Here is a 15,079-nt window from a genome sequence, read left to right as displayed (position 1 = left end):
CCACGAGGCCAAACCTCTCTTTGCTGGCCACGGCACTCCGCGCACCCACACAGCGCTCCACTTCACTCCACTCCACTCCACTCCAGGCAGAGGAGCGCGTCAACTCCATCGTCGGTACCAGCGCTGCCGCTGCTGCTGCTGCTGAAGAAACTCTCACGCGTTCCAAGTGGAAGAATTCAGCATCTTAACACCATCTTCCATGACCATGTCAGGAAGTAAACACACACACACACACACACACGCACCTGTTTGCGTGCTTACATGTACGCAAGCTGACAAGTGTCGCGCTCGGTTGGCGCGGGTTGCCACAGCAACGGGGTCCGCGGCGGTTTTCGCTCTTCGGCTCGGCCGAGCGTCACAGCGCGCGGGTCATCCGGTGTGTCTGTGTGTGTGTGTGTGTGTGTGTGTGTGTGTGTGCGGCCCGCGCACTCTCCTGGCGCGCATGTATTTGCGCCTATAGTAAAGCCTGAGCTGCGTGCTCTTGTGTGACTACGCCTGCTCGATGCGTATGTCATGTTTCTGCTGCTCTCACAGGTGCGAGCAGCGTGACACTCCCATGGGAGAGAGGCGGCGGTGCAAACAACATCCACTTAGCACTGCCACCGACTGCACCGCTGCTGTAGTTGTACACCTACGCTGCAATATTTTTTTAGGGATTTATTCAGCAAAAAAAAAAAAAAAAAAAAAGGATACAAAATGGATATGGATTTCAGACAGACCACGTATTTTGAAGTCTGAACTGAATTTTTTTTTGTTGGTTAAATAACAGTGTTTCCAAGGTTTTCTGAACACACACACTGACGCAAGGGGCACAAGAAGAAGGTTCAGGACCATGGTCAGTAACCCGTTACTCCCTGCAATGAGAGCTTGTGGCCAGCAGAGGGAGACATTGCTTTGACAAAGCAAGGAGCAAGGATAGGGATTTATATCCTGCAAATGAAAATACAAAAAACGTGTGTAAATAAGTGACATCGGCAGTCAAATAAAGGTGCAAACTGGAGAAACTGTCCACAAGTTTCTGGTAGTTCATATTTAGTACAAAGAGACTTTGTGTCTTATGGCTTGATAACAAGCGACCAGGGCAAAGAGGCAAAAGTCTCCAAATAACAGCGCCTGAACATGACCATGAAATAAAATAGAAATTACACATTATTTTTGTGCTGAAATGAAACGTTTTATCAATTAAACCTCGAAAGCCTTTTGGAATTAATTCACTCTTTAAGACACGCATTGTAATCAATCTTTTATTTGGCATTTTCTATTGAAAGAAAAATCTTGGTTGCATCAAAAGAATCGGTACACAAAGTGCATTTAAAGTTGCATTTCATTTTGTGGAGGAAAAAAAGTTTTTATAGAATATGCTGTGCTGATTTTGTGGTGGGAACAAAAACAGTGCAGTGACACTCAGCAGAAAGAACACTTTATCTCTGTATCTGTTGACTGAAGTGGTGCATAAAGAGCTTTATTTAACATACTGTGTTAACAGAGATGTAAATATAATACAAAAAATAATGTAAATCCAATTACAATCACAATGGCTCCAATGCATGCTTCACATGCAGTGAAAACAAGTGTCAGATGAGATTGGAGATATGTTAAACTTGAAGATGAGTAAGAGAAAGACAAAATTGCTTTTCCATCTGTTGTCATTGTAGGTCCTTTACTGTTTTTAAAGACACAATTCTTCATAATTCTAAATAACAGCACAGCATGTTAATGCTTTGCCACTGGAGGCACTGTAGAGCTACAACAACTAGCAAGCAGTCTCAGAGGAGTCCTCGGTCGGTGGCACTCACAGTGAGCACTTACTGGCAGAGGATCACAACGTGTGCACTGTGCGGGCTTAAAAGCCTTTGGAAGAGCTGGATGAGGTAGAAGAAAATGCATTTGATACGTTTGTAGAGCGTTTGAGGCGCTCGGTGTTGATTGCAGGCGTTAAAAAAAATTAATCAGTTTACACTGAATCTCAACAGGGCAAACAATGTGAGAAACCAAAACACGTCAACATTGTGTTTCAATTCAACTCAACCTGCAGTAAGAAAGCAACTATTTACATCTTAAGTGTTGATTTAATGTAAACATGTCTCAGTAACATTTGGAATTTGACAGCCACCACTGGCAAAGAGGATTTTGATGGTGTGCTTTCTTTGATAGGACTGTTTTATTATTACTTATTGCAGACCACTTGTGAGTCTGCTGTCACTTTGGGGAGGCCTGCTCCTCCATGCCAGCCTGGCTCATGAGCTCCAGCACATTCTTCTCAAGGTCATCGATGCGGGTTCCCATGTTGTCTAGTGCTGCTGACGCTAAGGAAAAAAAAAAAAAAATCTCCTAGAAAGTACATGTTGTGCAGTCGGAACCACACAGCGGGGCACAATGTTCAGAACATAACAATAAACAACAACACATTTCAATTATTCAGTTCAGATCTGACGACAGGTTGAAGGTGAATTTCTATAACTAACACCACCTGCTTTTCAAAGCAGCCAAAAGTCTGCAAAGTGGATATTTCGCAAATTGTGTATTTCATGAAGACTATTTTTAGTCTATTATTATTATTATTATTATTATTATTATTATTATTATTATTATTATTATTATTATTATTATTATCTTAATGCAGATGGTATGAGCAATAATGAGCTTAAAAGACTTCAGGAAAAAACCCAACTATGAGATGGTGACATCATATTTGTGTTCCTGCTTTTCATTTACTGGTTGGGCTACAGTCACGTTCATGCAAGTGAGCTATGATAGCCTGCAAAAATAGTAGTCTAGCGTCCTAAATTATGTATTTACTTTAGTACCTCACTACAGGGCATCTCAGGACATGCAGGGATATATACAACATATATCTTATCCCCATCATACCATCACGGAAAAAAGATCTACTAGTTTGAACATAAGATCTTTAATTTCCTACATATACATTTAAATACTTAATTACCTAAGAAGAACAACAAATAGAAGTCACGTTGGTTTAATTAAAATTTTTGAACAGCCACTAGTGGTCGCCATCAATCACAACAACAGCAACATGACTTCATGTACAGTCAGTTCTAATAGCCCAAACTCTCTGGCGTGAGTTTGAACTTTGAGTTAGGAAAAGAGCGTTACCGTAGGAACAAGTTATAAGGATATTTTTGGACTCCAGCTCTTCGGACATTGTCTGAAACCTCCCCTGAAGTCGCTGCAGCGTGTTTTCCATCTGACGAGAAAGTAGAGTTTTAAAGCAAGAGGATTTCAAACGGGATGTAACGTTGTGGCTCACGCCACTTCAAACTCACCGCCTGAGTCATATCCACGGCTGCTTTGCTGTCTGTTTTTGACATCGTTTCCTTGACAGTGATCGGATTCCCTCACAGAAAACCGAACCCCGGCGTGTGCTCAAGTGGATAAAATGTTAAAATGTGGATAGAAACCAATGCAGCGGAACCAACAGCGGGCACGTTAGCCGTTTGACTCCTGTAACTTTGCAGCGCCAGCGAACACGGCACATCACGCCCTGACATTATAACTTCCGTTTATGATATTTATTATTTCAAAGTAAAGTTTATGAGACGACCACGAGCAGGGCTTCTCCCTCCACGACGCATTGAAATACCTACGCACACATTTCAAAGTTTTTGTGCCGTGTGATTCTGTACCACTTGAAAATTATTTGGTTTGTTTTGAAAGCTTTTGAAATTACGTTTCCGGTTACTAACTAGCATTAGCTTGACTGATATCTGCAGCGATACACTGTCTGGTTGAACAGAGGTAAATTGCTTCTTGTTTCTTTATGAAACCAGTAATAATACTGTCAGAAAACCCCATGTGTGTGCATTATTTATTTATTCATTTATTTATTTTACATTAGTGATAATCGTGGATTCGTGCTGATAGAAAACCAAAGACAGACTTTGAGGGTTATGTAAGATTAAGCCTTTATAAACCATTTTAATCTGGGTTTTTGTGCCTGTGATGATCTGCACTCCTGCTCAAAATATTGAAATAATAGTTTGCGGCATTACGGATGTCCGTCCATCAGAATTGCAGGCCTCTGTCTGTGTATTTTACACGGTGCAGGTTTGAGGTTTCATCTGTGAAGGGATGGTCTAACTAAAATAAACCATGTTGTCTGAAATATTGATTGCGTAGAAACTTCACACTTTCCTTCAGGTCACATCTGTAGATCATTTATTTATTGCCTGCATTTGGTTGCAATGAATGGGAAAGGAGAGGATGGCTGAAGAATAACTACAAGGAAAAATAATGTATTTATTTTTAAAATAATGTAATAATGCACAATAATAAACACATTGCAAAGCAAAGCAAAAACAACTAAAACATTTGTAATCGCAGCAGGAGTGGCATCACCATCATCAGTATTAAAATAATTCTTTGAAATTGTTTCATTTTTGAGACAGAAAACATTTTATTAAGTGGAGAGGTGGTCACCTATAATTTCTTTGACTATTTTGATTTTTACATCGTACTTTTAATCGTACTTTCGTGCGACCGCTATTTCTCAACGAGAACGGAAGTCATTTTGAGGTTGAAGGGAACTATCTCTACTTTTGTCGAGCACTCTTGTTCAAACGCGTGACGTACCCGGAAGTATGCGCCGGAGTATAAAAACAGAACTCTAACATGAACGAGCGGCGGCGCAGGCGACTATTGTGATTTGGGGATAGCGGAAATTTTGAATAGCAAGTTACATGTAAGATACAGTTTTTATATGTTTTTTCATGATCCATAGGACAGTGCTCCTCTGAGTGTATTTTATTTTATTAAAAAAAAAATAATAAAATAAAAATAAGCAAAACGCTAGCTAGCATCAACGCTGGCTGGAAGCAGACACTTTGGCGTCGTACGCTGCCGATTAGCTGCTTCTGTCGTCTTTTTTTCTCTACACAAATAACAACGACCGCGTTACATCCGCATCCAAAACGCAAAAAATAGCAATAATAGTCTGTTTTGGACTGCGGTCAGAAGCGTCCGCCCCGCGCTTCTCCTCTGCCTTCGACTCGCCGCTCTGTTTGCGATGGCGTGGCAGTCATTGTGCGTCTAATCCCTGTGACGGGAGGAATGTCCAAGAAACTCGGATGTTTCACTGCTGTCAGAGTGCAACCACGGGACCAGAGGAGGGGAAACACCTCGCCCTAGGCTCCACGGAGCTGGTGACGACCAGCTGACGTCGCCCTCTTCTGCGAGTGCACAGCGGGACCCGCCGATGATCATGGAGGACGAGGTGTTCGACCAGATCGTGTCCGTGTTCAACAGTCTTGTGTCCTGGGTCGCCGCCGGTGCCATGGTGTTCGGCGGGTTGGTTCCCTACATCCCCCAGTACCGAGACATCCGCCGGACCCAGAATGCCGAGGGCTTCTCTACCTACGTGTGCCTGGTGCTCCTAGTGGCAAACATCCTCCGGATACTCTTCAGGTAACAAACCATCCCTGTACTTTCGTCCTCTGTTGTGCATCAACAAACGTCACTTTAGAACCCCCCCCCCCCCCATCACGGTATTTCTCTTTTTTTTAACATCGGCAACATTAAGTGTGTAATGGAACAAAACTACAAACAATACGATGATGTTTAATTGTTTAATTGCCCACCCTTGTATTGCAGCTGGGCCTTAAAAAGGCCCCAAAGAAGACTGAAGAATAATAATGAATTGAAGTTACTGTGTGCCTGATTGCAGCTAACAAGATTGACATGCAGCGGTTTTAATCAGAACTGGCGGGCAGATGAAAGGCTTTTCTTGGAAGCCTTTACTCACTTCTCTCCTGACTGGCTTGAGCCACGAGTCGGGATGGACAACTTAGAAATCGTGGCGCACTTTAGAGGTCTAATCCCTGGTGTGTTCCAACTCAGAATCTGTGTTCTCGGCAAATACATCATCAGAAGCACAGTGGAATTTCTGCCTTTTTTTTTATTTTTTATTTTTTTATTTACAAGCTCTTTCAAAAGTGGATGCGTGAAATGATTTCATCAGATAGGAACACAAATCCCAGCATTTCAAGAGTTTTGTTGTCATATGCACAACAACTCAGGTAGTAGTGCCACACAATGGAATTCTTACTCTGTTCATTCTCCCAAAGAAAGACGTAGATCATTAACAAAAATGAGAAAAGTAGCATAACAATAAACATTCACATTGTAGATGCATATTGCAGAGTAATACACAACTGCCTAATCACACATGAAAACAGATCATGCAATGTTCTGCTATTGCTTTGACACTTTGAACTAACATGCTTTATAATAATGTTGCATGTGAATTATCAGCAGGTGAAGCTTTGTCAGTCTTTCAGGTCGGACACTTTGTTTTTTTTCCCTCCGACAGATTTGGCCGCTACTTCGAGACGCTGCTACTGATGCAGAGCATCGTGATGATCGCCACCATGCTCATCATGCTGAACCTGTGCACCAGCGTTCGCATGGCCAGCGAACTCAACACCAAGAGGCGCTCCTTCATAGGTCAGCAAATCGCGCCGGTGTTGCAGTAATCGAGGGGGGGGGGGGGCGGGGGGGGGTGGTTAGGCATAGGTGCTTTTGGAAAGTTATACGTGAACATTTGTGAGGGGTATTTCAGTATCGCAGAGCGGGGACAGGAGTGGCGGAAAGAAGGGTAAGTGCCTCTAAACAAACGTGCATGAGGGCGGTGCAGTGTGCAGACGGCTTTTCTTAAGAGCTGGCATCTGTGGTCACGAGGCCGCTCCTCAAAGTTGACAATGCTCGTAATATATGATGCAGTAAAACCTGTTCCCAGACTTGCACGTGTCACTATGGACTTGCCTGTATGGAAATGCAGTCTCACTTGTGTACTCTCGGCATCACAAAAAAAAGACTAACAATGGCCACGCTTGAACCCGAGAACCAGCATTTTTCAGGAAAAAACGCAGTGTCTTCTTACAAGGCGGTACGCAGCCCTGGACCTGACTGTCCTGTTCTGCTGCAATACTGTAATATAACAATGCATTGTGGAGCTCACCACAATTTTGCTGCGCTGCATTTTAAATATTTTAAATTCTATTACATAATTGTGATCAGGACAACAACGGAAGTGAACCTTGATTAGTGTGATTTAAAAAAAAAAAAAAACACGTTATTGCACCTATTTAAGCCCATTCTCAGAGAAAATAGCAACATAATAAGGCTTATTGGAATTATGTAGGAAACAATAAAAGTGTAAAATAACTCAACACGTTTTATATTTAAATTCTTCAAAATAGCCACCTTTCATAAGAAGCATATTTCGAGTTATTTAACGTGATTTCCTTTGCTGCATAATGACATATATCTTGCTCATATATTTGATGTCTTCATGCATGAGAAGGTGTGTCCAAACTTTTGACTGGTAGTGTATTTTGTCAGCTCAAAACAAAAATCCAACTTCAGAAACAATAACATGATGTGCCTTCTGGGGCTCATTTAATTCCACAGGTCTCTGAAAGTTAAAGAATCAAAAGAAGACTTTCTGTTTCTGACAAACAGAGCTTCTTTGTAAATATAAATGCTGAGTAGGAAGTTAAAAATGGTTCTCTAAAAACACTTTTTTATTATTATTATTATTACATCGTAGGCCAGTTGAACGTTCCAAGATATGTTACACAGTAAAAGCTCCAACATTATGACCTGGTGTCACACCTACCTGGCGCCAGCGCACAACCTCGGCTCACCTCCGTCTTTGCTGACAAACTAAAAGAGAAACCAAGACTCTTGTTCTCCTTTTCTCCTTTTCCTCTTTTATTTCACACTTTCCGTCCGTAGCAACAGACAGTAAGGACGAGGAGATCAGAATCCCTAAGAGGATCTTTCTGGGTACGTACAGAACTCACTGCCATGAAACATCAGTCGTAGTTCATCTCGACCCCTTTCATGTGTGCGTCCCCGTGCATGATGCCCCAAACTAACTCCGCCCCCCACACGGCGCGCTGGGCAGCATGACCCGGAGAGCATGAGCCCATTTCACCCCTGCATGCGTTGCCCTGTCAATGGCTAGAGCTGCCGCTGTGACCGCATGAGTTCTTCACCCATTCAATGATGGTCATTTAGACAATTAAAAGTCCCACTCTACCGCTTTTCACATCATTATTCCTCATCCCTGACTTCAATGGAGCAGCCTTGCATGATTATTACCCCCCAAAAAATAAAATGACTAGAAATCAGTGGCTATCGCTAGGTATCCTTGAGCTATCGGTGCCCTCTGTGATGTCACAAAGCGCTGATTTATGAAACAAGAAAAACAAAGAAAACCTCGGTTGAAGTGAATTTTCCATTAAACTGGATGTTTAACCCGGCGATAAGGTCTGGATGTGGATAATCCAGAGGGATTATCCGTGGGCAGCCCTAGTTGTTGCGAGCGCGTGTGATTCACTGAGCACTTTCCCGTCCGTCCTCCTCTCATCACCGCAGTGACGCTTCCCTCCATGTTTCACCTCACTCCCTAATTACAACCAAAGGACTAACGGTCGCTGGAAGACCATTAGGGATGTGATTTTGCATGCACATCACAGCTGACATTGAAAGTAGAAACTAGAGTTTAACGAATGTCTTCTAATCGTAGCGACATCACACCTGCAAATCAGACTTGATTAACTCCTTTTTTACGTGTCTTCACCTTTGACTTTCTGCCCGTGGTTTGAATTTGTTGTGATGTTTTTCTTTGTGTTTAATGGCAAGTGAATTGATGCATGCCCGGTGTTTAGTGCTTTGAGTGTTTTTTCAACGGCTGATCCATCCAAAGCAAGCGCTAATCACTTTTCTACTAGACATCACCTTTTAGTCGTATCTTTTTTTTTTTTTTTTTTTTTTACCCAACTCTATTTGAACTACACTTTGTTTCCGCACAATTTTCAGCCCATAATGGACATAGCACAGAAATGACCTCAGTATAATGGAAGTTGAGGGCAAAGGATCTTGCTTCAAAGCCTTTATTCCCTTTCTTATCTTATACAAGGTCAGTATAACATATTGTACCTGGTCCTCAATACATTGATAAGAAAGACTGGTTGCAGTAGATAAAGAAATTAGGATTAATGATTGTCTGTTATGGCCAATCAGGGGGTTTAAATAGCTTTTCCCATAGGTCCTTCTAATTGTCCATGTCTTCAAATAACACAAGGTAAAGGTTATTCATTCAGATTGTTTTTTTTAATGCAAAATATATAGGTTCTTTTTTTAATGCAAAAAGGTCAATGACTCAAACAAGGGTACCTCCACCGCCTCTTTGCAGGGGACCTTTAACCAACAAATATTTTTTCTCCAGTAAATCAAATATTGACATGGTTTGTTGTAGCTTGCAGCTACCCACTCATGACTTGCATTTGCACTGGCTTATTCTGCCCTGACCTGTCTGCCCAAGTTCCCTCAACCAATCGGCTCCTGCGTTCCGATCTCACGTTTTGTGTACAAAGAATTGTAGCACAACTTGCCTCCTTGCCGAGCACCGCCTGATTCAGCTCAAAAACACTCAAACTGATTGAGTTCGTTTTTTTTTTCTTTCATATTTTGTGCTTGTCCTGCAGCGATGTATTGAAATGTCCGTGCGCTCTGCAGTTGCCTGATGTTGGCCAGACGGTGGGTCTGGCCAACTTCTAGACACTTGGTATACACGCTGTCGTTCTCATTCATACGAACCCCATTAATACAAAGCTCGCTTGTTTGCGCAAACTGACTTTAACATAGACTGTGGACAGTTGAGGTTTTTTTTTTTAAGGCCTTGTTCCTCCTGTGGACACCAGATGGCAGTAGAAAACAGCGCATGCAACTGCTGTGCAAAGCTCATGGTTACTGGCACACTTTAGTGCCGTGCTATGTTCTACTGCGAGACAGTTGCGAGGACATTTTCCTTTATTCCGTTTTCTTCTACCACCACCTGTTTAACACTCGGGGTCGTGAGGGTCGCTGAAACCAGCTAGCTTAGGGTGAAGGCGAGGTTGCAGCCTGCACGAATTGCCAGTAAATGACCACAAAGAACTCAGGTCCCCACCTACGGCCAATTTAGTGTTGTTATATTTTGCAGGTATTCATAAATGCCCCAGGGCAGGCATGGTCAAACTACGGCCCAGGGGCCATATGCTGCCTGTTAGGCTTTTAAATCCGGCCAGCCAAACTTGAAGAAATTATATTAATAGTAAGTAAGTGACAAAGTAGCTGTATTTCATTATTTTTGTCCGTGTTCTAAGAGTGATTTCAAGAAAGAGCTCAATACCGCAGGGGCTTCAAAGACAGGTTTTTAAGTTGCGCTTTTGTTCATTTTCAAGTGACACTAAAGCACTTTTCTTACATATAACACTTTATATTTTTTCCTCCTATGAGGTGGGTCACCCAAACACTCCATCCATCTATTTCTGCTACAGCCCCCCACGAGTCAAGATGTTTGCCCAAACCTGCGCTAGGGGAACAAAAGAGAAGAAAAAGCACCACAAAGAGCCATTCATCACAAACACGATAGCCTTCAGCCGGACGTTTTTCTGACACGCGGCCTCGGCAGCCTCCATGTCGACAGGCAGCGTTCGACAGCAGCGGGCGACCCGGACCTCCACGGGCGACCATCGATCTGCGAGCCGCGCCAAGCATTGTTAGAGCTGACGTGACAGGAGGACGCGAACCCCTGCTGTCATCTTAGCCGCAGCGTACCTGCACGGCGATCTGGACATCACGGCCGTGGGCACAGTGGAGTGGAGGGGGTCGGGGGAGAGGTGGGGTGAGGGGGGGGGGGGGGTTGTATACAAACTGGCCTTCTGCAGTAAGTCGCCAGCGGTGTTTAGTCAGCAGGACAAATCCCCCACCTGAATTGTCCCCCCCCCACACACACACACCTTTGTACTCGCTAAGCCTGCCTAATGGCACATATTGCTCCTGATGGCAGCACCGTGTCATTATCACACCAGGCCCTTCCATCAAGCAGCTTGACGTTCGGCTCAGAAAGGGAAATATAAGTGCTGCTGACTTTTAATAGAACTCTCTGGAAGCCTTATGAGAGGCGGCATTGTTCCCCATTATGTTCCGAGGTTGTTGTTGATATTGATGTTGTCTCTGTTCTTTCTTATTAGGACACTCTGAAGGTCTAATGAGCAGCTGCGCCGCCAGAAAAGCAGTGGTGGCCAGATCTGTGCTTGTACAGTTTTTTTTGTTGTTGTTGTTGTTGTCGGCAATGCAGCTTTTACTTTTCAGACCCGGAGGGGGGGAACTTGATCTCTAATAGCAACTCAGTGTGATTCATACGGAAGACTGTGCGCAAATCCTATAAGGTGATTATAAGATCAGATCATCCGGCCATGTCGGAATACAGAGGGTTGGCGATCACTCAGGTGGCTCCAAGAAAGGCACGAGGAAAAGTTGAAATATTCAAAACTTCTGAAGGCAAGAGAGCCCCCTCCCCCCTCCCCCCCCCACCGTCTCAACACTTGCCCGTTGGTTGTTCCGTGAGGGGGGAAAAATGCTGAATAGATTCTTTCAAAATTGCCGGGAGCATTTAAAATGAATTTCGGGCCAGCCAAACACAACTTTGCCGTGGGATTGGAAGTGAGAGACAAACCCCTCTTGCTGCCACGTTCACTTTGCTTACAGCTGAGGCTCGTTTTGAAATTGGTTTAGCTGTTACATTTTTTTTTTTTTAGCTGTTACATTTCTGATGGAAATCATAAGTAAATGGAAATCTCGAGGGCGACGTGGAAGTAAAAAAAAAATACCAGATTGGAGAGAGCTACTTCTGCAGTCTCTCAAAAGTTTGGCCGCTTTCAAGCAAATGCAACAAATCAATTTTCTGACATGACGTTGCTTTTATTTAACCTTATTACTTTTTAATTAGATTTAAAATGTCGGGTTGCTTTGGACAGTAAAAAAAAAAAAAGAAAGATGTAAACTCTTAGGTCCACAATGCTACCAGGTTCTTTTTAATGCTGATAACAAAATCCAGTGACGGTTGCCAGTTCTTTTCAGTTCCTGTTGCGTGCAAGCGGCAAAGCTACACGGTGCATCGTGGTTATAGCTAGACCTCAATTCAACGTGAATTTGGTCACTCCTGCACAGTGCAGACTGGTCACAACCCACAGATCAAACCGTCAAGCTGGGCGGTGGCAGGGGGCAGCAGAGGGAAGATTCTGAAGAACATTATAAAATAAAAATCAAATCTTGTGAAACGGCCACAGTGGCTAAGAAAGCATGACACGCTAACCAACCTCCCTGTTGAATGCAGCTTCCATGCCAACAGACGGGCCGTTCTGCACATCTTAACCTATTTTATGCTCTGAAAAGTACCAACTATGTCTGGGAGCTGTGTAGTTATATAACCAGGATGTAAGAAACATCAACATTTGACACAACTGGACACAGCGAGGTCTGTATCAGTGTCCCCCGATCTGGAGGACCGAGGACCTGGTTTCTATCTTTTAAAATCCAAAAGCTTTGTTATTGGTGAGATGCAAAAAAAAATAATCACAGGCACAGGCAGGGAATCGAGCCATTGGCAAGAATTATAATTTTTTTTTGTTGCAAATAAATGGAAGAAACATTTTCATTAGTGCGTATATGGCTCAAAACTGGTGACTTGTCCAAGTTCTATCTCCTCCTTCACCCCAAGACAGCGGGATGAGTTTCAGCACTGTGCTGGATGAGCTGCGATTGAAAATGGATGGATGGCTCCCTTTATATTGATACTATTTCATCAGCGTCCATTTCCATTTCTAAGCTTTTCTGAACAGTTTGTTTCAGAAAATCTGAATTCAATTTCCTGAAACTGCAGCGACCTTGGGTCTTCAGAAAGCACTCCAATAAAACAAATTGTACCTCGATTGTGTCACGATGATTGAGCACCAACAAATCACAGAGACGTTGGCCTAATGAGCTTACTGAGGTACACGGCGATACAACGTCTTTCCGACGTATGCTTCCAACTCATTGCTCATTCTTGTCCTGTGGGGATCTGTACCTGTAGCTTCATCGGCTCCGCCAACCAGGATAAATCACCCACCCCTGGTGCAGTGACCGACTCCCCAAGGGCATCGAGATGCCTTTCTGAAAAACCTATGTCCCTTTTATAAGCACGTGGCTCGTCGTTGAGCTGGCAGAGCCAAATGTTTTTTTGTTTTTTTTCTAAAGTCCAGGCAGCGATGCCCTTTAAGACCTGAGGTCCGCTTTTTCCACCGGTTAGTTGTAATTCACAATAACGTCCCAGCTTCTCTCGCGGGTGCTCTTGAGTGACAGCAGGTGATTATTTCAGGGCACCCATAGATGATTCCACGGCTTAAGCAAGGTGTGCAGAGAACTGCAAGTAAACAAGTAATGGAAGTGTCCCTCTGTGGCCTGTACCTGTCTTTTGTTCCTGTAACTTTGCCTCCAAAGTGGAACTTGGAACTCTTAAGTCATACCTTAGGAATTCATTTAGAATTATGTGTAATATTGTTACATTATGTTATCGGAACTTACTGTGCTGGCGCATCAAATTTCTGATTGCTGAGCCTCAAACAGTGAATGCACAGAAAACAGTTTTCCAGTGGAAGAGCGTTTATTTTTTGTCAGACCTCAAGGATATTTTGGATACACATCCAAATAACCCAATGCCTTACCTGCCCCCCCCCCCGCCCCCCCACCCTTGAAATTATAGCTGGGATGGATGGAAATATTTGATAAACTAAATTGCTCTATCGCTGAGGTAGACCCCTTGAAATGTGGACCTTATTTTTTTGTCAATGGTTTCAACCTGCTGGACTCCTTTGTGTTAGCTTGCTGCTACCTTATGGAAAAGACAGATGTCTATTTAAATGTGAACATAAAGTGAAGTCTGTCTTGGCCAGGCAGAGTTCCATTGCGTTAGCCACAATAGCCTTAAGGCAGACTGGCATAGCTCTCATCCTGTTTCCCATTCCTCTCCTCCATATGGGGTAAGGCTGGTCTGGTCGAGGGATCCCCGTGACCCTCAGCGCAGGAATAAGCAGGTATTGAAAATGGATGGATGGATGGTTGAGAGGTTAAGAGGAGCCAAGGACGATGATAAATCTGAAAAAAATAAAAAAATAAAAAAATAAAAAACATCTGCAGTGCTTCCAAAGTAATCATGTCTTTCATGTAGTTGGTGAAATTGTCTCATAAGGCGATGCATGATTAAAGAGGGAAATGCATTAAATTTTCATGTAAAATAAAACGGTCTGTATTAGGTTTGAGGCCGTTCCCTGCACCAGCCACTGGAAGTGTGGCCGATGTGCTACTTGGGAATGCAGCAAAACAAGGCTGGTAGAGTTAGCCTTTTCAGCCTTTCACGACACACATTGTAGGTTTAGGCTTGTGTCTTTAATGTGTTAGCTTGGCCACTTAGCTTTAAGGTCGGTATTGAGCTCAGCTTGATTCGCCAATGATTTCTTCCCTCTGGGTTTGGCTGTTATCAGCCAGCGCCAGCCTGGTTCCCTCTGGCCCAAATTCAAAGTCTCCCGCACCACGCTGGATACTCGCATTAAGGATCGCACAAATACAAATTACATGATCTATTGACCTTTTTCACTGTGAATTACAACAGATTGTGTGCTGTATCCTGCTAAAACTGTCAGCTTCTGCTGTGGCATATCTTTTTTGATTAAAGAGTGGCCAATGGCTGGACACGGGGCTGTGGCCTGGTTTGAATTGCCCTTTCAGTTTTTTTTATTGGGTTACATTTACAGGATTTGTTTAACCCCAGATCGGATTACTGTTGTCTCGTTGTTGCCAAGCTAGGCCGCCCGGCTGGCACGTGTAACTGACATTCATATTCACGTAGAAATGCCAGCTAAATGTCACAATGGGACACCATCGATTCTAGAATAAAAGCAATATTTTATCAAGTCATCTACTCAAATGTCATACACAGTTGTGCTGTTTCGCTTCAGATTTTGTCAGGCCCTAAAACTTGGAGGATTGCCCCGTCACATGGCGAGAGGATTTCAAACAATGCTCGGGCTTTTTATTCTCCTTTGGCTCTCTAAATGGAGTGGATAGAGCCCCTCGTCCCCAGAGACGTGTAAAGGCTTAAACAGTAAAAGCCTTAGATGTATCTTTTAGATAAAGAGATCTTCATTTAAAACGCTATTAAACAAATGGTCTCTGTTGCATTTGCGGCTTG

The 15,079-nt window shown here is 43.3% G+C and overlaps 2 protein-coding genes across 6 annotated transcripts in view; one reads left to right on the top strand and one right to left on the bottom strand.

Moving 5' to 3' along the window:
* Positions 1 to 1,346: 1,346 nt before the first annotated feature.
* hsbp1l1 (heat shock factor binding protein 1 like 1) lies at positions 1,347 to 3,519 on the bottom strand. The gene is made up of 3 exons (XM_076011717.1): positions 3,288 to 3,519; positions 3,137 to 3,208; positions 1,347 to 2,289 (listed from the first exon to the last, which is right to left on the bottom strand). The coding sequence occupies exons 1-3, from the start codon at positions 3,330 to 3,332 to the stop codon at positions 2,200 to 2,202; spliced, it is 207 nt and encodes a 68-aa protein (XP_075867832.1). The 5' UTR covers positions 3,333 to 3,519; the 3' UTR covers positions 1,347 to 2,199.
* Positions 3,520 to 4,480: 961 nt separating this feature from the next.
* slc66a2 (solute carrier family 66 member 2) overlaps positions 4,481 to 15,079 on the top strand; it is a 56,710-nt gene continuing 46,111 nt past the window's right edge. The window contains exons 1-3 of one of the 5 annotated variants that reach the window (XM_076051454.1): positions 4,481 to 5,424; positions 6,329 to 6,462; positions 7,756 to 7,806. In XM_076051454.1, coding sequence (XP_075907569.1) covers positions 5,216 to 5,424; positions 6,329 to 6,462; positions 7,756 to 7,806 — 394 coding nt within the window. In that variant the 5' untranslated portion in view covers positions 4,481 to 5,215. The remainder of the gene's footprint in view (positions 5,425 to 6,328; positions 6,463 to 7,755; positions 7,807 to 15,079) is intronic. The other 4 variants (XM_076051450.1, XM_076051451.1, XM_076051452.1 and 1 more) reach the window with 4 other exon arrangements.

Source organism: Nelusetta ayraudi, unplaced genomic scaffold (assembly GCF_046127955.1).
Source record: "Nelusetta ayraudi isolate G7.1 ecotype Tasmania unplaced genomic scaffold, CSIRO-AGI_Nayr_v1 ptg000135l, whole genome shotgun sequence".
NCBI lineage: Eukaryota > Metazoa > Chordata > Actinopteri > Tetraodontiformes > Monacanthidae > Nelusetta > Nelusetta ayraudi.
The sequence above is the reverse complement of the archived record's forward strand: the minus strand, read 5'-3'. Positions and strand labels throughout refer to the sequence as shown.

What these genes read in the sequence shown, in the direction of transcription:
- hsbp1l1 (XM_076011717.1), bottom strand. Translation starts at nt 3,332, where the DNA reads ATGTCAAAAACAGACAGCAAAGCAGCCGTGGATATGACTCAGGCG. An exon ending in CCGTGGATATGACTCAGGCG is followed by an intron (nt 3,209 to 3,287) that starts GTGAGTTTGAAG and finishes CTTTCTCGTCAG; the next exon opens with ATGGAAAACACGCTGCAGCG. An exon ending in AGCTGGAGTCCAAAAATATC is followed by an intron (nt 2,290 to 3,136) that starts CTTATAACTTGT and finishes GCAGCACTAGAC; the next exon opens with AACATGGGAACCCGCATCGA.